Here is an 18,732-nt window from a genome sequence, read left to right on the forward strand (position 1 = left end):
TTTGGCAAAGTTTTGGGCATTACGAACCTAGTTATAGGAAGGTCTCTTATAACTTAATCAAATAAGAGGTTCCACTATAGATCAAGATTTATAGTTTCAAAACATTATACTCCATGGGGATTAAGCTTGATAACTCTATAAAGATGGGACCTACTTCCATCACCAACAAAGGTTGTGCCCTTATTGGGGAATCTTGCATTGGATGGATCTTCCCCATATAGAATTGAGCAAAAGAGGGCCTCCCTTAAAGATACAAATCTATTTGAACATCTTATTGAGCATGTTCACAAAAACATCATGGGCCCTTAGATAGTGTAATGTGTACACCAAACATATGTGCCTAAACATGTCCTTTATTGTTTACCTCAATTTTTCAAATCACAAGAAATGGGTATCAAAACTCTAAATCCACAAGATATGACACAAGCAACAATCAAGCCCAAGAAACAACCATCAAGTGTTAACATTTGCAACCAAAGAAGCATGGATGCACATATTAAAAGGGCAATATTTGCATGCATGCCCACTCTTGTTTACACACATGAAATCTATAAAATCCAACTAGCCAAGAAAAGTTAAATAACCAAAAGAAGGTGGTCATGGTTATTGGTTTTATGAGAATTATACAAATACATTAATCAAAAGCCCAACATTTGTAAATCACAATCACAACAATGAATAATATCCTCTTTGTGTTCAACTGTAAAATCTCAATAGTAAAATACATTTTTTAGTTTCAAATTAGAGGAACCTTAGGGGATCCACTTTTTTAAAGCCATATGTGCCAAGTGCATTTAAAAGGTATTAAAAAACCCCTTACACTTAAAAACTTAAAGATTAAATGATTGTGTTTTCTTCATGAAAATATGGGTTTTTTCAACTTTGATTTAAAGAACCTCACTTGTAAAGTAAGTTTCATATGTCCTTTTAAAAATGAGAATTTAAAAACCCATCCGAATGAACTCACATGCTACACTTAGTTTATGGTGAGCCCCTCAAGCAATGACCCCGCTTCAAAATAGTATGTTGTCTTGCATATTAAAGCATAAGCATAAGTAGTGATACACAATATGTATTGAGTAGCATTTTGATTATGACACATTGAAATAAGTGAAAGCATTCATTTTGTAAGAAGGCTATTTTAAACTCAATCAATGTAGTGACTTCTTGTAATAGCATCCAACAATTTCTTATCATGTTGGACAACTTAAAAGATATGTAAGGTTTGATTATCCTAACAATAGCCTTATCTTCTTAAATATGAACAATCAACTATCATATCAAATTCATTATCTGAGGGTCAACTCCTTTGTGTTGTTTAAGCTCGTTTACAATGGCTTTAAATTCTTCCAAGCCAATCATCCAATCTCCTACACCATGAATAAAGTAAGCAAGATTAACCAAGTTGAGCAATTCAAAGAAGCACCATGCCCTAATATTAGCAAGACATTTGCACTTGGATGTCATTAGTAGTGAATTTCAAACAAGTTTTCCAACGAAGAAAATTACATTGCTACTACAAACCCTATTATTAAGTCAACAATTTTTTATGAAAAGTGCATTTCTATTTTGGAAATGTTTCCTTTTTTTCTAGAGACTTTACCATCTTACCATCATTGTCCAATTCTGTGATCATGTCAAGTAATTCTTCATCAGGAATTTCCACTTTGTACTGTTTTGAAAAATGCTTTAGATCATATAAAGTTATTATTTCCTGCAAAAATTCATGACATATTTGTAAATATGAAAGTCGTCTAATTTTAGTAAAAAGAGGTTTGTTTACCTACATGTACAAGAAATTTTGCAGATACTGATGATTTAGGGTGGGTGGATTTTTCTTTTTGGGAGGGGGCACAAGGCTTTTGGGGGGGGGGGGGGGGGGGGGGTAACTTTCCGTCAATATCTATAAGAGTTGAGTTCATATGTATGTGTCCATCATGGCAAAGGGGCATGCATATGTGCATGCACGCACGCGTGTGCACACACACACACATGCAAGTGTGTGTCCATGCATTTGTGTGCATGTGTATTTACACATGCACATATGTGCATGTGCACTTGTGCTATTGCATGTTTATGCATGTATGGAACAATCCATTTATGAAATAGAAAGAAAGTGATATGTGATGATAAACATTGCATTAAGATTCTGATGACACACACAAGCTCAAATATAACTTGAGATGACAAGTGACAAAACTTAGCTTGATCCCACAAAGGGACAATATTTGAGCCAAACAAAGAAATTATGATCGACAAAGTTTGCAATGATGCTATGATCCCTACCTTAATGGAACAATCAACTTGATCATCTCTACCTCAATGAGACTAGCAACATTGTCATGGATAGAAAGATTATTTGTTCAGCTACTAGTACTACTAATGTTACCAACACCCAAGTTTTGAGAATTCAATTTATATAAAGTGAGGTACTATTGTATGAAGAGTATCATATGCTGAGTAGTCCCTACCTTGATGAGACTAGCAACATCATCATGGATATTAAAGATGGAAGAAGGCCAAACTTAATTTATATAAAGTGATGTGCTATTGTAAGAGGAGTATTATACGTTGACTTTCCACCTTTGCTTCAAAGTAGAAGGCCAAACTCAATCATTGTTAAGCTTATGCCTAATTGTTTTGGGGGTAAAGGCGCCTCTGCCTAGATGCCCATGTATTACTACACTGACAGTATCCGCACCTACACACTATAAGCGATGCACGCCTGTCACCATCACTTTATTTTTTATTCTTTTAGTGAGAGATGAATAAAGGAAAGGCCACTCACATATTGTGACTGTTGGAGTTCCCACATTGTGAGTCTCTCTCTTGCTTGCTCTTGCTCTCCTGCCATAGCTCTCCCGTGTAAGCTTCAATCCTTCTCACCTTTCAACTACTATTAGAGCATGGTTGCTTCAGCATTCGAGCTTGTTCTATGACTCCTTCAGCATTCATTTGAATCCCTACACCATTGGTTCTCACTCTTGGCAGCCCTGTTCAACTCCTTTGAGATCCGGATCACTCCCCGACTTCCCAATAGCACCTAGCCGGCCCATTTGGGCACCCTCATGGCATTCCTTCAAAGGTATTGAAGCATTCTTTTTAGTGTTTATTTCAGTTTGTAGGGTACAGTAGGAAGAGACAACCATAGCTCCAACCATTGGAGCTCCCCCATTTCATAGCTTGGCTCTTGCCTGATTAGGCTTGACAAGGCTTTTTGTAAGCCTTCTTTAGGCCCTACTTGAGCCCCCCTTCCACCCAATTAATCCCACATGGACCATTAGCATACCTAGCAACATCAGCCCTATTTTGGCGAGCTTGAAGACCTACAAAATTCATTTTTTACTTCAGCCCTCCCTTAGCACTCATTGGCAACTTGAAAACACTTCATTTGGCACTTGGGAACACCCCCTTGATGCTCAGCATTGGTGGTTTAACATTAGCATTGATTTGTGGACTAATTTACCTCAGCCTAAGACTATTTTCCACAATCCATAGGTAGCCACAAACTGTGTTACATAAGCACTCTATGTTTATGCTTGGATAGCATTGATACTTTATGCCCAATTGGTCTTAAATTGTCCATGAATGTTAGGGGAATGTATGCCTATTTATTGGCCATCATTTGGAGCTAATTTATTGGCCTGAAATACTCAGTTTTACACAGTAAATCACTGATGTACACTCCAGGGCTGAAGCTTATTTAGTCACTTTATGCTTTGCCTATTGGTGTGCTTCCGGGTGTTTCATATGACTATTGGGATGCAAATGAAGGTTGGAAAATGGTTTGGATGGTTTTAAAATGTATTTTGAGCCTTGTTTGAGCTCCGTATTGGTTGGCATGTACTTGACATTGGTCTACACTGGCATGCTTTGTGACAGAGGTTATACCTATCGTCTATGTATGACCCGTTGGTACATGCTTGATGCTTATTTTACCTACACATGCTAGTTACATTGTTTGGATTTGAATGCTATTGGAGCTTCGTTTGGGCTTGAATTTGGATATTCTAGAGCTTATTTTGGTCTTGCTTTGGCTTGTCAGATATTGATTGGGATTGTCTTCATGACATTGGATGCTATCATTGAATACTTGATCGCTCATATGCTCTAGATGTCTTACTGATGTATGATCTTGGATACTCCAACTCACTCGTGCTCTTACATGCTTTATTTGAGCTTATTTGCTTGACACTTATGGCTTTTGTGCCCATAGGAGTGTCTTTATACGCTTATCAGACATTGAGCAGTGCGGGTTATGCATATTGAGCTTTTCGATGCTTGAGACTGGGATCTCCTTGTGGATGATGTATGGTTGATATGCTGCACTTCTGTTGATTTGGCTTTATATTCACTGAGCAAACACCGACTTGTGTCAGGTCTTGGCAATGGTATGTACATTTTGCCATGTTGATTGGGGGGGTGTACTGACTTTACTACCAAACTTTGTCTAACATGCTTGGGTGTTGGCTCATGTCAATTTGACTGTTACATGCTTGTTTATGCCTACTGGATGCTGGTTTTGTATTGACAATCAGTGATTGACTTTGAATATTGTTTTTTCCTACTGTCAGCTCTCATTATACACTGTTGTGCAAATTATTATATCAAGCATATATCTCCAAACTATGATGTATTTTTCATGCTACATCATCATGATTTGATGTAATTTTGATGGTATTTGGTGAGAAATATCATTAAATACTTGTTTCTCACCATTTTCCCTTGGTTTTGGTGGTTTTTTAGTCATTTTCTACCGTTTACAACAAGTAGTTTTAAACTGTTTGCACTGTTTTAGCTTGTAGTATGGCATCTTCTTTCACTGACAGTGCTATCTTCAAATCAGTAAGCTTGATGGTATGAATTATGCCTATTGGAAGAGCCAAGTTTGGCAAGTATTGGTGCAGAAATCGCAGATAAAGCCACTAAGGTTGAGTGGGGAGTAGCTTGAAACTATGACTAATGATGAATGGATAGAGCTTGATGAGTTATGCAAGTCTACCCTCATCTTGTCTCTCACTGAACAGATGAATTACAATGTGGTTGAGAAAGCAAAGAGTGCTTGGCAGCTTTGGGATAAGATCAAGAACCTCTATGATAAGCAAAGTCCTGCAAGTCAAATGTATTGGCTGAAACAGCTTATGAATCTCCACATGAAAGAGAATGTGACCATGTCAACTCATCTGGGCTAGTTTCATGCTATTATTAAGAACTTGGTTTCGCAAGGCATTGATTTCAAAGAGGATGTCACTCCGTTGTTCTTGCTTGGAACTCTTAATGAGTCTTGGGATGTATTTTGCGCTGCCTTATGTGGTTCTACCACTACTCTAAAGCTATCTTATGTTGAGAGCTCTCTTTTGCAGGAAGAGATAAACCGTAAGAATTTTGATGTCTCTCGTGTGTCTCATGACTTGACAGTTAGAGACAGGTCGACATGATGGAAATGCAAGAATGACCGTGGTAATGGTTGTATACAAGATTCACAGAAATCTTGGTCCAAGTCGTGTGGCAAGTCACCCATGGGAGAAATGCAAATTTGACTTCTCATCATTATGGGAAGAATGGCCACATAAGGCCACACTGTCATGAATTGTGCAATGAAATATACAAAGACAAGCAAAAAGAGAAAGTGCATGAAAAGTCTTCTGATTGCAACATAGTACTTGCTAAGTCAAGTGTTAAAATTGAAGAGATCAATGTTATGCAGCCCAAGGATAGTGATGGGAATTATATCCTTGTAGCAGCTTCATCTAGTGCTTCGCAAATGACAGAGATACGCTCTATGTATGCGTAGTGTTGGCTCTTGGACTCAAGTGCATCCTTTCATATGACATCTTGCCGAGAGTGATTCCATTCATACCATTCTATTTCGGGTTCTGTGCACTCGAGTGATGACAGGTATCTTGAGATTGTCGGCATTGGTGATGTTAGGCTATAGTTTCCTTCTGGCAGTAGTTATATTATGCATGATGTATGTCATGTACCTACATTGACACACAGTCTCACGTCTCCTAGATAGCTTGATGACGGAGGATATCATGTATATTTTGGAGACTCTGCATGGAAGATTACTCGTGGCACGCTTGTGCTTGCGAGAGGTGTCAAGGCTAGCAGCCTCTACCCCTTAGTTGTTTCTGGATCTATAGTTGATCATGCTTTCTCTATGGGGTCTTTATCTCATGTATCTCCTTGGCATGCCCGTTTGGGCACATGTCAGTTAAGGGAATGGAAATGCTTTCTAGTTTGTAGTACTTACAGCCCCCTGAGTATTCTCATTTTGATTCTTGTGATTGTTGTCTTTATGGTAGGCAGACTAGGTCTACACATAAGAAATCTGGTATGTCACGCATGAGCAAGCCCTTAGCTTTGGTTCATTCTAATGTCTGTGGACCCATGCCTTGTCAATCTATGGGTGGTGCAAAGTATTTTGTTACTTTATGTTAACCCCAACACGAAGAAAGCAAAAGGAAATAAAAAAGACGCACGGCAAAGGCCGAAAAAAGGTAGCCCGACTGAAGAAAGAATAGGAGAAAGAGCCAAAAGTACAAGGGCAACCTTAAAAGTCCAAGGCAAATACAAAAGGGGAAATGCGCATTTTAAAATAAAAATGTGCACCCTGAAATCTTGTAAAAGAGCGCCGTGCTCTCACCCGTGCAATTTGTAAATGTGGACGGGCAGTGGAAAGAAATCTAGGAAGATAGAAGGACAATGGAAAAAAGGGCCTAGGCTACAGCTGGCCATGTAAAAAAGGGGAAAAGGGGATGACCGCCCAAAAGGGATTTAGGGTTTTTTATATAAAGTTGAAAAGTGAATGAGAAGCTCATTCTTGTGTGTGGCCAAAAGTAGCTCTCTTCTTCTTCTTCTTCTTCTTGTTCTTGCTTGCTTGAGCTTGTGCTTGAGAGAGGGAGTGTGAGAGTGTGAGGGCGTGAGTGTGTGAGGGTGAGGGACCGAGAAGGAGAAGCTCTCCATCTTCTCCTCTCTTCTTCTCTTCACTTCTCTTCTCTTGTCTTTCTCGTGGCAATGGAGCTTGGAGCTTGGAGCTTGAGGATGGAGCTTGCTTGAAGCTTGCACTTGGATCGTGGAGCTACCGGAGTGCGCAGGAGAGGAGGTAACTCGAACGGCACGGAGGTAAGCTCACTACACCCGTAGATATGGATGGCGCGTCGGTTATGTGAGAGGTAGCCATTAGTGCACGGCTTGGAACGCTTGAAACAACAAGCGGTCTGTGGGTCTTGGCGGTTGAGTGAAAGCTCCACATTTTGGTTCCATTGCCAGGACCAACGGATTCAAGCCTTGAGCGCTTGCGCGCTTCGAATCGAGCATCAAAGTAAGGGTTTTCCCCCGAACCGGTGCTTGAGATAGGTGGGAAGTGAGGGGGGTTGAAGATGGTATTCAATCTCCTTGGCAAGTAGGCTTTTTGATTTTTTGAGATTTATGTTGTGAGATGGAGTAGTGTAGGTATTTACTTTGTGATTTGGATGCATTTAGGATAGAAAAAAACAAAGAAAAAGAAGCAAACAGTAGGGTTTCTGTTGCTGTATAACACGCTAAAACATGAAAATAGGGGCACATATCCTTGGAGTGCCGTTTGATTCAAGCACCACAGTGATTCCAAGCGTGTCTGGAATTTCCTTATAGTATTTTGCACCTATCTGGAAGGCGTTGGACGATTTGGTGAGATAGACGTCAGCCTAGAGGCATCGCGTGCAACTCACGGGCCGTCGGCCACGCAGTCGGACCAAGTCGTCCGAGTCCCAGAATCGGACCACTTTGAAAATACAACCACCCTCCTGGTCCGATTCCCAGAATCGGACCATCCTGTCCGATTGGATGCTCATCCGATCGAAGCAATCGGACCACCCTGTCCGATCCGATTCCCAAAATCGGACGTGACCAAAATCAGACCACTGGGCTGATCGGACCACCCAGAATCGGATGTCCGATTCTAATAATCGGACTCCTGGAAATCCGACATCTGAGAATCGGACAGAAAACTGTCAAAATCGGACAGGTATCTAGAACACAAATTTTGACACGTCTAAACCCTGAGATTGACCCCAAAGGCTACGTAAAGCTAAAGGCACATCACAGATCCATCACTGGGCTAAAATTTGGAGCACGTAGTTCAAAATTTGGCTATAAACGGTCCTCCAAATTCTGCATGGCTTTTATCGTAATGGTCCTACAAGCCGGGGGGGACTGCCCCCCCCCCCCCCGGACTCCCGCAGAGGGGGCTCTGCCCCCTCCGCACCTCCCCCAAGTAGGTTGGAGAGAAAACGTGCGCCGTGACAGGTCCTCCAAATTGGACCCTAGTGCAGTAATGGCTCTACACGAGCATGGATTCTCACTTGCAAAAGAGCAACCAAAAGCCCATACCTGAACAGAGAGAAACAGAGACCCTAAAACATCAATGGGCCAATCTAGCCATCAAGGGCAAAAAGGCCACACCACGAGAACACAAAGACATTGTGTTCATACCATGTCTAGTCAAAGCGAAATGCAACATCAACAAGCTACAAATGCCAAGATGACTAGACATGACACTCTTGACAAGAGATGTACCTTGAGCAACACTGCACAGACAACCCAAGACATTGGTAGAGAATCCACGTCTGGTCATGCAAGTGGGGACTCAAGGGCATTTGTCAAAAGGCTTAAATCTACAAGCCAGGACCCGGAAGATGAAGACATAGTACCACCTGCTTATCTTAGGGTCAAACTCACCGCAAAAAGAGAGCATAGTGTTGATGCTCTCATTGATGAAGGAGCAGATTTCAATATCTTGACTTACGAAGCATGGACTCTACCAGGTCAACCAGAGCTCAAACCGACTGATGCAACTCTTAGCCCTTATGGGGGACATCTACAAGCACTCATAAGGAAGTGCAAAATCCTTGCGACAATTGAAACGAAAAGCTTGCCTATCCTATTTCATGTTCCTCCAAATAGTGCTAGCTGCTAGAAAGAAACCCTCCTAGGAAGACCCTTCAAAAGGGCGACCAAGTGTGAGGCTGACTATGTAGCACAAAGGATACACCTAACACTACCGGGTGTGAGGATAGTCACAACCTTTAGCAAGGGTGACCTCATCGAACCTCGAGGGAAAGGCAAGCTTGACATAACAGTCAAGCCTGCTAACGAGAGCGAGGACTTGTTGGAAGAGTTAATACAAGCACAGGTCGAACAACGAGAACCAGTGAGTGAGGCCATGCCGGAAACAAGAAGGTCAGGAGACAATGCCAAGGACGGCCTTTGGACTTACAAATATCGTAGAAGACCCCAAAAGAATCCCAAGCCTTATAGACGAAGGCATCGATGGAGAGTCAGCACAACGCCGCGATGGATATCCAAAGCGTTGCTACATGCTCAAGGGTATTATGCAGGCAACCGATGGATTTGGGTACCAAAACCCCCTGTTAAACCTCCTTTGTCGACTGAAGGCCAGGACGTACCAAGAGCAAAGAAGCGTAGGAGGAGATCTAAACGAAAAACCAAGTCCCAAGTCAAAAACAATGGAGAGACCGAGCCTCTCATGGTCAAAATCAAGAAACCCAACGGGACCAATTGCAGGGTAAATCCTCAGCCTAGTGTGCTTGACAAGCAGACATCAGATGTAATCGTTGAGGATACGCAAAAGCCACTAGTGCCCAAGGAGCCTTTGATTCCCCAAGAGGATAGCAAGCATCATAGGCACAACATTGCTCATGGCAAGGTTAAATGCTCAATAAAGCAAATAGCAAAATCATCTAACAGCCACAAGCGAATCTTCCAACCAATGTCAAAGCCACTTAGGAGTCCCAAGTCTCCTACACCCTCTTCCACTAAATGGACACGGGAAGCACAACACTCATCAAGTGTGGCTACTCGATCCCAATCTCTACCTACATCAAAGCTTCCAAATATCCAAGAGGTGGGACACGACAACCCCCTTAGCTCTCAACCTAAGGATATGCCTGTGCAATCCACCGTGGCTAGCTCAACTAATACTTGATCCATGCAAGTGAATGCTCTAAGAGCAACAACCACTTCCAATTGCCCTAAGGACTTGGCACCACAATCCACCAAGGGTAGCTAGCCAACTAAACTAGCTGCTACTACTTCCAATCAGGGATCACAGCAGTTGTAGCCCTTAGATGTGACAATGCCCCTTGTGGAACGTGTCCTTAGTAGTTTACTGTGGAGGAGGTATCGCAACCAAAACCCTCGACAACTCCAGCACTTTCAAAGTGCCTAAAGCCTAGGCTGGAGGAGTTAAACACAAGGGAGTTGGCTGAAGAGCTAGACTCTTCGAAAAGCGAGGTAGTTGTGCTCTCACAACCTAGCGAGGCTATTCAGCAGGCCACGGCCATGTCCCATAAGGACACACTAGAGAAAGAGAATGCTGAGGCCCAACCAAGCACATCAACGGTTGATCTAGTCCAGGGTCCTGAGTCGTTGAGCGATGCACCTTCACTAACCAGGAAAAAGAGGAGAAAACAATGAAGACAACAGCAATCACATGTGGTTGTGGACCCCAAGAGCATTGAGACCAAGAGCGATGGAGAGCTGGGGAATAAAGCATCAAGTCCATCCACCAATGAACCCATTGATGTCTCTCCTGATAGCGATGAAACCTCAATCACATCTGTGTGCTCTGAAAAATCAAAGCAGTCGTTGCCATCAACAGTTGCTTTTAACACTCAATCCACCGACAATAGAACTCACATCGATCAATCAAGAGTGGATACAACGTCGTCACAACAGGGTGACAAATCTATAAAGGAAGAGAAGAGAAAGAAAGAAAAAAAGCAAGAAAAAAGCACAAGAAAAAGAAAAAAAAAAGAAAACAAAAAAAGAGAAAACAAAAAAAGAGAGAAAAAAAAAGAAAAAACAAGGAAAAGAAATGAACGAAAAGAAGCACCCACAATCACAGCACAACACCTAGGGGTCCTCAAATTAGGTACGTCTAGTGACCTTGATCGACTGGCTCCGTCCCTAGTCCCCTAGCCCTTTCGCATCCCCCACAATTGTTCAGGGCACATCAAGGGCAGGACATACCTAGGGAGCTTGTCTCGCCTATGGTTAAACCTGTCACCCTGACCCACTAGCACAATTCCCTCTTGCACTCTGCCTTAATACCATTGCAATCAATTGTGGTAAGCACCGCACGATTGGCCATGAAATGTACACCATCCTCATCAAGCAAGTCCACTAGCTTTCAGCTCTACTGAAAGTGTGATGTCTCTGTATTCAATTATGCTATGTCGTGCAGTCACAATGCAAGGATGTCTCATATACCTTCACGTGTACTTCTTCTCAACATGGACAACTTTGCTTCATCAACACATTGTTACGAGAAACTAGCCCGTGGTCTTCTAACTACGTACTATCTAAGTATGCACGAGCACCCACATAATATCTACACCGAAGTATATACACATTTTGGGTTCTCAAGTGCAGGACAATACTCTCAGCTTGCTTAGAGTTCGACCTATCTCCCAAACTAATTGCACTATGTCTTGTGCACAATAGAGAAGACTAGCACTACCCTTAAGGAGAGACCACATGAGAGGTTTTCAATTGCAGGTGTTGAAGACTCCAACGAAAGTATCGTTCGCTCTTCATCAACACCCAACTCTGAATGCTTATCCCTTACCATCCGACAAGCCCGCAAAGAATCATCATGTGTAGAATCCCCAACAAACCAACACTTGTGCTTGCCATCAATGCAATCCCCAACACAGAATAGCCCTACCACCAACTCCAACAACCTTCCACCAGCCACCTTGGCTACCAACAAGCCCCCAGGACCTTCTGCCACACCACCACCAACACTCCTCCACGGAAACCACAAGCGTCCTTGTCACCCACATCTTTGGTGCACGCTACAGCCTGCTACCTACGACGGTGAGTGCCATGGGACTGGCACTTGTCTAGGAGGGGGGTAATGTTAACCCCAACACGAAGAAAGCAAAAGGAAATAAAAAAGACGCAGGGCAAAGGCGAAAAAAAGGTAGCCCAACTGAAGAAAGAATAGGAGAAAATGCCAAAAGTGCAAGGGCAATCTTAAAAGTCCAAGGCAAATACAAAAGGGGAAAGGCACATTTTGAAATAAAAAGGCGCACCCTGAAATCTTGTAAAAGAGCGTCGGGCTCTCACCCGTGCAATTTGTAAATGTAGACGGGCTGTGGAAAGGAATCTAGGAAGATAGAAGGACAATGGAAAAAAGGGCCTAGGCTACAGCCGGCCATGTAAAAAATGGAAAAAGGGGATGACCGCCCAAAAGGGATTTAGGGTTTTATATATAAAGTTGAAAAGTGCATGAGAAGCTCATTCTTGTGTGTGGCCAAAAGTGGCTCTCTTCTTCTTCTTCTTCTTGCTTGAGCTTGTGCTTGAGAGAGGGAGTGTGAGAGTGTGAGGGAGTGAGTGTGTGAGGGTGAGGGACCGAGGAGGAGAAGCTCTCCATCTTCTCCTCTCTTCTTCTCTTCTCTTCTCTTCTCTTGTCTTGTCTTTCTCGCTGCAATGGAGCTTGGAGCTTGGAGCTTGAGGATGGAGCTTGCTTGAAGCTTGCACTTGGATCGTGGAGCTATCGGAGTGCGCAGGAGAGGAGGTAACTCGAACGGCACGGAGGTAAGCTCACTACACCCGTAGATATAGATGGCGCGTTGATTATGTGAGAGGTAGCCATTAGTGCTCGGCTTGGGACGCTTGAAACAATAAGCGGTCCGTGGATCTTGGCGGTTGAGTAAAAGCTCCCACACTTTCATAGATGATTTTTTCACGTAAAGTATGGCCTTATCCCATTAAGCAAAAGTATGATGTATTGGCAGTTTTTAAAACATGGCTTGCTTTGGCAGAAAACTAATCTAGGCATAGGCTGAAATGCCTAAGGACATATAATGGGGGTGAGTATATCTCACGTTCTTTTGAGCAATTGTGTGATGAGAGGGGTATTAAGCGTTAGTTGATCGCCCCCTACACCCCTCCCCAGAATGGTAGGGCTGAGTGAATGAATAGGACCACCATCCAAGAGAGGGTTCACAGTATGCTTAGCCACACAGACCTACCCCAATACTTTTGGGCTGAGGCAATTACGACTCTTGTGCATATCATTAATAGATCCCCCTGTAGTGCCATTGTTTTCCAAGTTGCAGAGGAGGTATGGACAGGAAAGCCTCCCTCTTATGCACATTTATGTGTCTTTGGATGTGATGCATTTTTTCCCATGTGCCCACAAGGACAAGGGTAACAAGATGGATCCTAAGAGCATTAAATGCATATTCCTTGGCTATGGAGATACAGAAGAGATGGGTTACCGTCTATGGGATCCGCAGGGCACAGAAAGTCATCCGCAGCCATGATGTAATATTCCCTGAAGACAAGATGCATAGGCAACCTGAGAAAATAGCGGAGATACGCAAGGTTATATTTCAGGAGGAGCCACGCGCTCCTATACAGCCAGCTAGACAGCCTACAGCAGTAGTAGCAGCAGGTGCTCATGGCCAGGGTGTTGGACAGAATGTTGAGCAGGCAAGAGAACCTGCAATGTGGCATTTTACTAGAGATAGATGCCCCCCTGAAAGATTTCAATCCTCGATGCATTATGTCTTACTTATAGATGCAGGAGAGCCTTTCACTTATGATGAGGCTATGCGTAGGGGTGATAAGGTAAGACTTGTTTTGCTAAGGGTTTTAAACAGGAGCATGGAGTTGACTTTGATGAAGTTTTTTCTCATGTGGTTAAGATGACCACCCTTTGCTTGGTTTTGGCCTTAGTTGTGCAGCTTGACTTGGACTTGTGTTAAATGGATGTCGAGATGGCATTTTTACATAGGGATTTGCATGATGAGATTTGTATGGAGTAGTCTAAGGGCTTTGCAGAGCCTAGCAGGGAGCACCTAGTGTACAGGTTGAAGAAAAGTCATTATGGCTTGAAGTAGGCACCTAGGGAATGATACCATAAGTTCAATGCTTTTATACAAGGCTATAGCCGTAGTGCTATGGATCCGTGCTTGTACACGAAGAAATCCTATGATGAATATTTGCTTATTTCGGTACTCTATGTGGATGACATGCTATTAGCAGGGAAAACTCATGATGAGCTACAGGCTCAGCTTAAGAAGAGCTTTGAGATGAAGGATCTAGGACAAGCCTCTCATTTGCTTGGTATGCGCATTAGACACAATAGGCATCAGGGACTCATCTACTTGTCATCACAGAAGGAGTACATTCACAAAGTTCTTGAGCGCTTCCACATGCAGTACGTGAAGCCTATTGGCTGTCCATTACGTTCTTATGTGAAGATATCACAAGCTGATTGTCCACATAAAAATGAGTAGAGGGCCGAGATGGCCAAGATTTCCTATGTATCCGCAGTGGCTAGTCTTATATATGCCATGATAAGCCACTCTCCAGATATTACATTTGCAATTAGTATTGTGGCACACTATATGGCTACCGTTGGCAAGAAGCATTGGGATGCCATGAAGGATATCATAAGGTACCTGAAGGGCACTGGAGATATGTGCATATGCTATGGTAGCTAGGATATAGGAGTCGTGAGGTAGACTAGCTCTAATTATACATGACATGCAGATAGTAGGAAGTCCACTTCTGGTTATGTATTCACCTATGTTAGAGGTGTTGTCTCTTGGATGTCCAAGGTGCAGAAGTATACGGCTCTTTCCACCACTGAGGTTGAGCATGTTACAGCCACTAAGGCTTGCAAGGAGGCCATATGGTTAGACCATTTGGTTCATGACCTTGGTATTGATGATATCTATAAGCAAGACATAATGCATCTATAAGCAAGATTGAGGTGCTATTCAATTAGCCAAGAATCTGGCCTTCCATGCGAAGATGAAACACATTGAGGTGAGGTACCACTTCATACGCGGGGTCATTGAGGACAAATCTATTGACCTTGTCAAGATCTCGATTGACTAGAATCCTGCAAATTTACTCATCAAAAGCCTCTCTACAGAGCACTTTGCCTTCCTTAGGAGATTGCATTGAATGAGATAACATATTTCCTCATCCTGTTGTACATGTGTACATGTTGCTGTCTTTTTTTTTCTTTTTCACTCCTCACTAGGGCAGATTCGCCTTTAAGTGGGAGGTTGTTGGGGGTAAAGGCACCTCCGCCTAGCCACCTGTGTATTACTACACTAATAGTACGCATGCCTGCATACTGCAGGTGACAGACGCCAATCACTACTATCACTTTATTCTTTATTCTTTTAGTGATATATGAATAAAGGGAAGGCCAGTCACACATTATGACTATTAGAGTTTCCACATTGTGAGTCTCTCTCTCTCTTGCTCTTGCTCTCCTGCCATAGCTCTCCCATGCAAGCTTCGATCCTTCTCACTTTTCACTAATTGAGTCTAATCCAAGTTTATAAATCATAGTTACTCAAGTCACCTTTGAAATTGTCTATTAGAGTATAATGGATCCTTGATACACCAAAGGTAAAGAGTATCACGATTGATTTTATGACAAAAACTATCAACAACAATCATGCATAGATTAAGGTCATCATGAACTTTATATAATCTTATTGTAGATGAGTAGGAGTAAATGATAATAGTTTCAATAATATCCTTATGAAAAATATCAAGAAGACTTAGGTTCCCAATGGTTTAGATAAGTTGGAGTATGTGGTGTATGCACTCCAATGAATGGAAAGATATGGCAAGAGAACCCAATAGAGAATTAAAGTTTGCTACCTTAGCATTATAGCAAAATTGAATGTGAGTTAAAACATGGTCTTAATATGCAAGAATAAGAGGTGTTTATTGATGCTCCCTTTTGGGACACAAGAAGTCTTATATCCCGCTATAATTTCCACATTTTGAATATTGGCAACATCGTGAGCTTTTGCTCAAGAGGCAGCACATACCTGGCTAGGTGCGGTTGGGGGTTGCCACCGACAGGCATCACTAAGCTGGTAACCCCTTGCTCCCAACCACACCTACCTAGGTTGCCTCCTAAGCAAAAGCTCATGATGTTGAACATTATAGATAAAGCAAGGGAAAGAGCACCTTTTGCAACATGGGAATATGTCAAATACTTATTGTGAGGGTTTTGAGGTACGCTCTTGATATGTAAGAAATGATGGTGCCCTAAGCTTTGCTTTTACATATTCTAGACAATTCATTAGTGTCACAATATGCAACTTTAATCAAAGATTTAATTGGTATTGGAATTCATACCAGCAACTAAAACACCAAAGAGGCCATTAGCCCTTCAAGTAGAACGTTTCCTTGTTGTGATGCATGAAGAGCCTATTACTTACATTAGTGACTACTAGAACAAAATGGTGCTGAGCTCAATCTAATAGTTTGATTTTGTATTGTTGATTGGGATAAAAAGTAAATCAACTACTTATGTAAGCAGTATTGGTAGAGAACAAGCTAGTCACATGTGGTTTCTAGTCTCACATGCCATTGGATCTACAATGCTCATGTTAGTGCTTTGCTTACTGCCTCTCCTAATGATGAGGTTGTACTAACACTAATGAAAGAAATTGAAGTTTAACTAGAGAGACAAGAGAGTCCAAAGTTGATGGTGCAAGGACTTGTTTCTAAATTTGAATGGATGGATATTTGAGTGTTAGGAAGAAAAAAAAATGCAAGATACAATAATGAAGGTCCTTGAACAAGAAGGTAACAGGATTAGAGAAAAAAAAGTAGTCGCTATGACATTCTCCAAACCTCCTCTGGGCCAAGCTATGACAAAAGGGCCTTCGACTTTCTTGAAGGCGTTCCTTCTTGGATTTTAGGCAAGAAAGTAGAAGTTCTTGACAAAAAAAGTAGTTGTTTGTAGATGGTGCTTAAAATGATGAAACAAAATAAATCACCTAAGGAGGAAAGCTTTCTAGTGGAGTTTTATCAACTTTGGCTACTTGTGGTAAGGACCTTGCTTTAATATTAAGTAAAGCTTGAAAGACACGATTATTCTCATACATGCTCTATCAATGAAGGGGTAATTAAGCTCATTTTGAAGAATTTAAGGAGGAAACTTTGAGGAGTAGGAATGTATCATATAAAATAATGGCCAAAGCTTTAGCAATGCAAGTGTTTTAGGGGGAATCTCTAGCTAAAAGCTCAAAATTTTTGTATTTTTTGTGATTTAATGCACAAAAGTTTAGCCATTTGCCATAAAACCATCAAAGAACGGGCCAAACAATAAAACCCCAACACCCTTTTTTTCTCCGTGTAATAGTATCTATACTATTATTCCATTATTAAAAACCATTATTTAACTTTCCTAAGTGCCCCTATATGAGTGTCGATTGATTGGTAAGGATCCCCATACATCTTTAACGTGACTCTAACCTCGTGTTGATGTAACATAGTCAAATTTATTCTCTTGTAATGTATGCATAAAGTGGAGCATCACGCATAATGAAGGTAGCTAAGACCCTTAAGGGAGCTATAGATTGCCTAATCCGTGCAACTAGGAAGTAAAAACTACATTCACCTCTCCGTCTCTCCATTCAATGTTTCTTCATTGCTTGTCAATGTGTACTCTCTCTCTGCACGCTATTTCCTAAAATTTTCCAACCTACCTTACATCTTCCGAGCGAGAATTGCTTTCATTTCGAAAGAGAAGGACAACATGACATGCTCGTGCGGGAATGTAGAAAACTCACTCACCTTCGCTTCTCCTTCAGAAGTGGTGTCCACTTTTTGTTTTCCGTCGGACCCCTTTCGTGGCGGAGCGGTGTCTCCGGCACCAGCAATGCATTCGAAGACAAATCGGATGTCCATCGTGTTTTTCATCATCAACACGAACTTCTCAAAGTCAATGCTCCCGGTCCGATCTTTGCCTACCGTGCTCATCATCCTCGCTACTTCCTCATCGCTGGCTTGAATTCCCAACGAGCTAATTTACGTCCAACGAACAAGCACCAAGATAAACCACGATCTTCATTAATTGGGACACGTTTGCTTTGCTTGTTCAGAAATTCCACCTCAAAGGGCAAACCACTTTACCTCATTGCCACTTTGAGCTCCCGAAAATCGATTGTGCCTGCAAATGGCGATTCAAGAATGAGCATTTTCCTTTGTGGTATCATGACTTGGCTTATCCCAAGTGAGTTGAGGAGGACCATGCCTGACTTATCCTGATCGATCAGCTCAAAGGCCTCCCGCAGGTTGTTGCGTTGCTTGTCCATCTTTCTCCTTCTCCTCCTCCTTCTTCTCTTTTTCTTCTGCAGGTTCCACAATCAATATGGCACAGGCTGCAGCATTTGCAAAACGCGTCTGATTGCCACGACAATACTCACCAGATTTTTTAATATTAAAAATCATAGCTGAGAACGTACCAAATTTGGGCTAATTCATCAGCAGCACCAGCACTTCTACTACTTGCATACATATATACAGGATGATGAAGGAAAACCCGTTTGCTTGCCTTAGATATTAATAGCCACTCGTCCGTTACCACGTTTACACTCAATGTGAAAAGGTTCCATACACCTTTGCTTCAAAACCGAGCAGTCTCTCTCTCCTTTTTCTTTGTGTACAAGACAATGTAAATTTCCTCGAGGCGAGATGAGATGAGAATCTTTCAAAACAAGCCGTCTCTTTGAAGTACATTCTAAAACAAGAGATTATAGCTCCACTTCGTCAACATGGATGTTGCAATGGGAAAGTCCGTAATTGATGGTCTCACCACCCTCAATTGTAAATCTTGATGTTAACCTTGGCTTTCAATGAAAACAAATCCCTTTGGCCTAGTGTAGT

At 42.1% G+C, this 18,732-nt stretch overlaps 1 protein-coding gene across 2 annotated transcripts; it reads right to left on the reverse strand.

Moving 5' to 3' along the window:
- Positions 1-1,022: 1,022 nt before the first annotated feature.
- LOC148020565 (uncharacterized) lies at positions 1,023-18,451 on the reverse strand. Of its 2 annotated transcripts, none has more exons than XM_087699402.1 (6): positions 18,312-18,358; positions 18,101-18,227; positions 17,980-18,016; positions 17,641-17,869; positions 1,612-1,714; positions 1,023-1,370 (listed from the first exon to the last, which is right to left on the reverse strand). In XM_087699402.1, the coding sequence occupies exons 2-6, from the start codon at positions 18,159-18,161 to the stop codon at positions 1,276-1,278; spliced, it is 525 nt and encodes a 174-aa protein (XP_087555528.1). In that variant the 5' UTR covers positions 18,162-18,227; positions 18,312-18,358; the 3' UTR covers positions 1,023-1,275. The 2 variants fall into 2 exon arrangements, with proteins under 2 accessions (XP_087555528.1, XP_087555527.1); XM_087699401.1 differs by having other exon boundaries at positions 1,024-1,370; positions 18,101-18,197; positions 18,312-18,451.
- Positions 18,452-18,732: the final 281 nt, after the last annotated feature.

This window comes from Lygodium microphyllum, chromosome 18 (assembly GCF_053477565.2).
Source record: "Lygodium microphyllum isolate KBCC chromosome 18, Lygodium_microphyllum_v1.1.10, whole genome shotgun sequence".
In the NCBI taxonomy this organism is placed as follows: domain Eukaryota; kingdom Viridiplantae; phylum Streptophyta; class Polypodiopsida; order Schizaeales; family Lygodiaceae; genus Lygodium; species Lygodium microphyllum.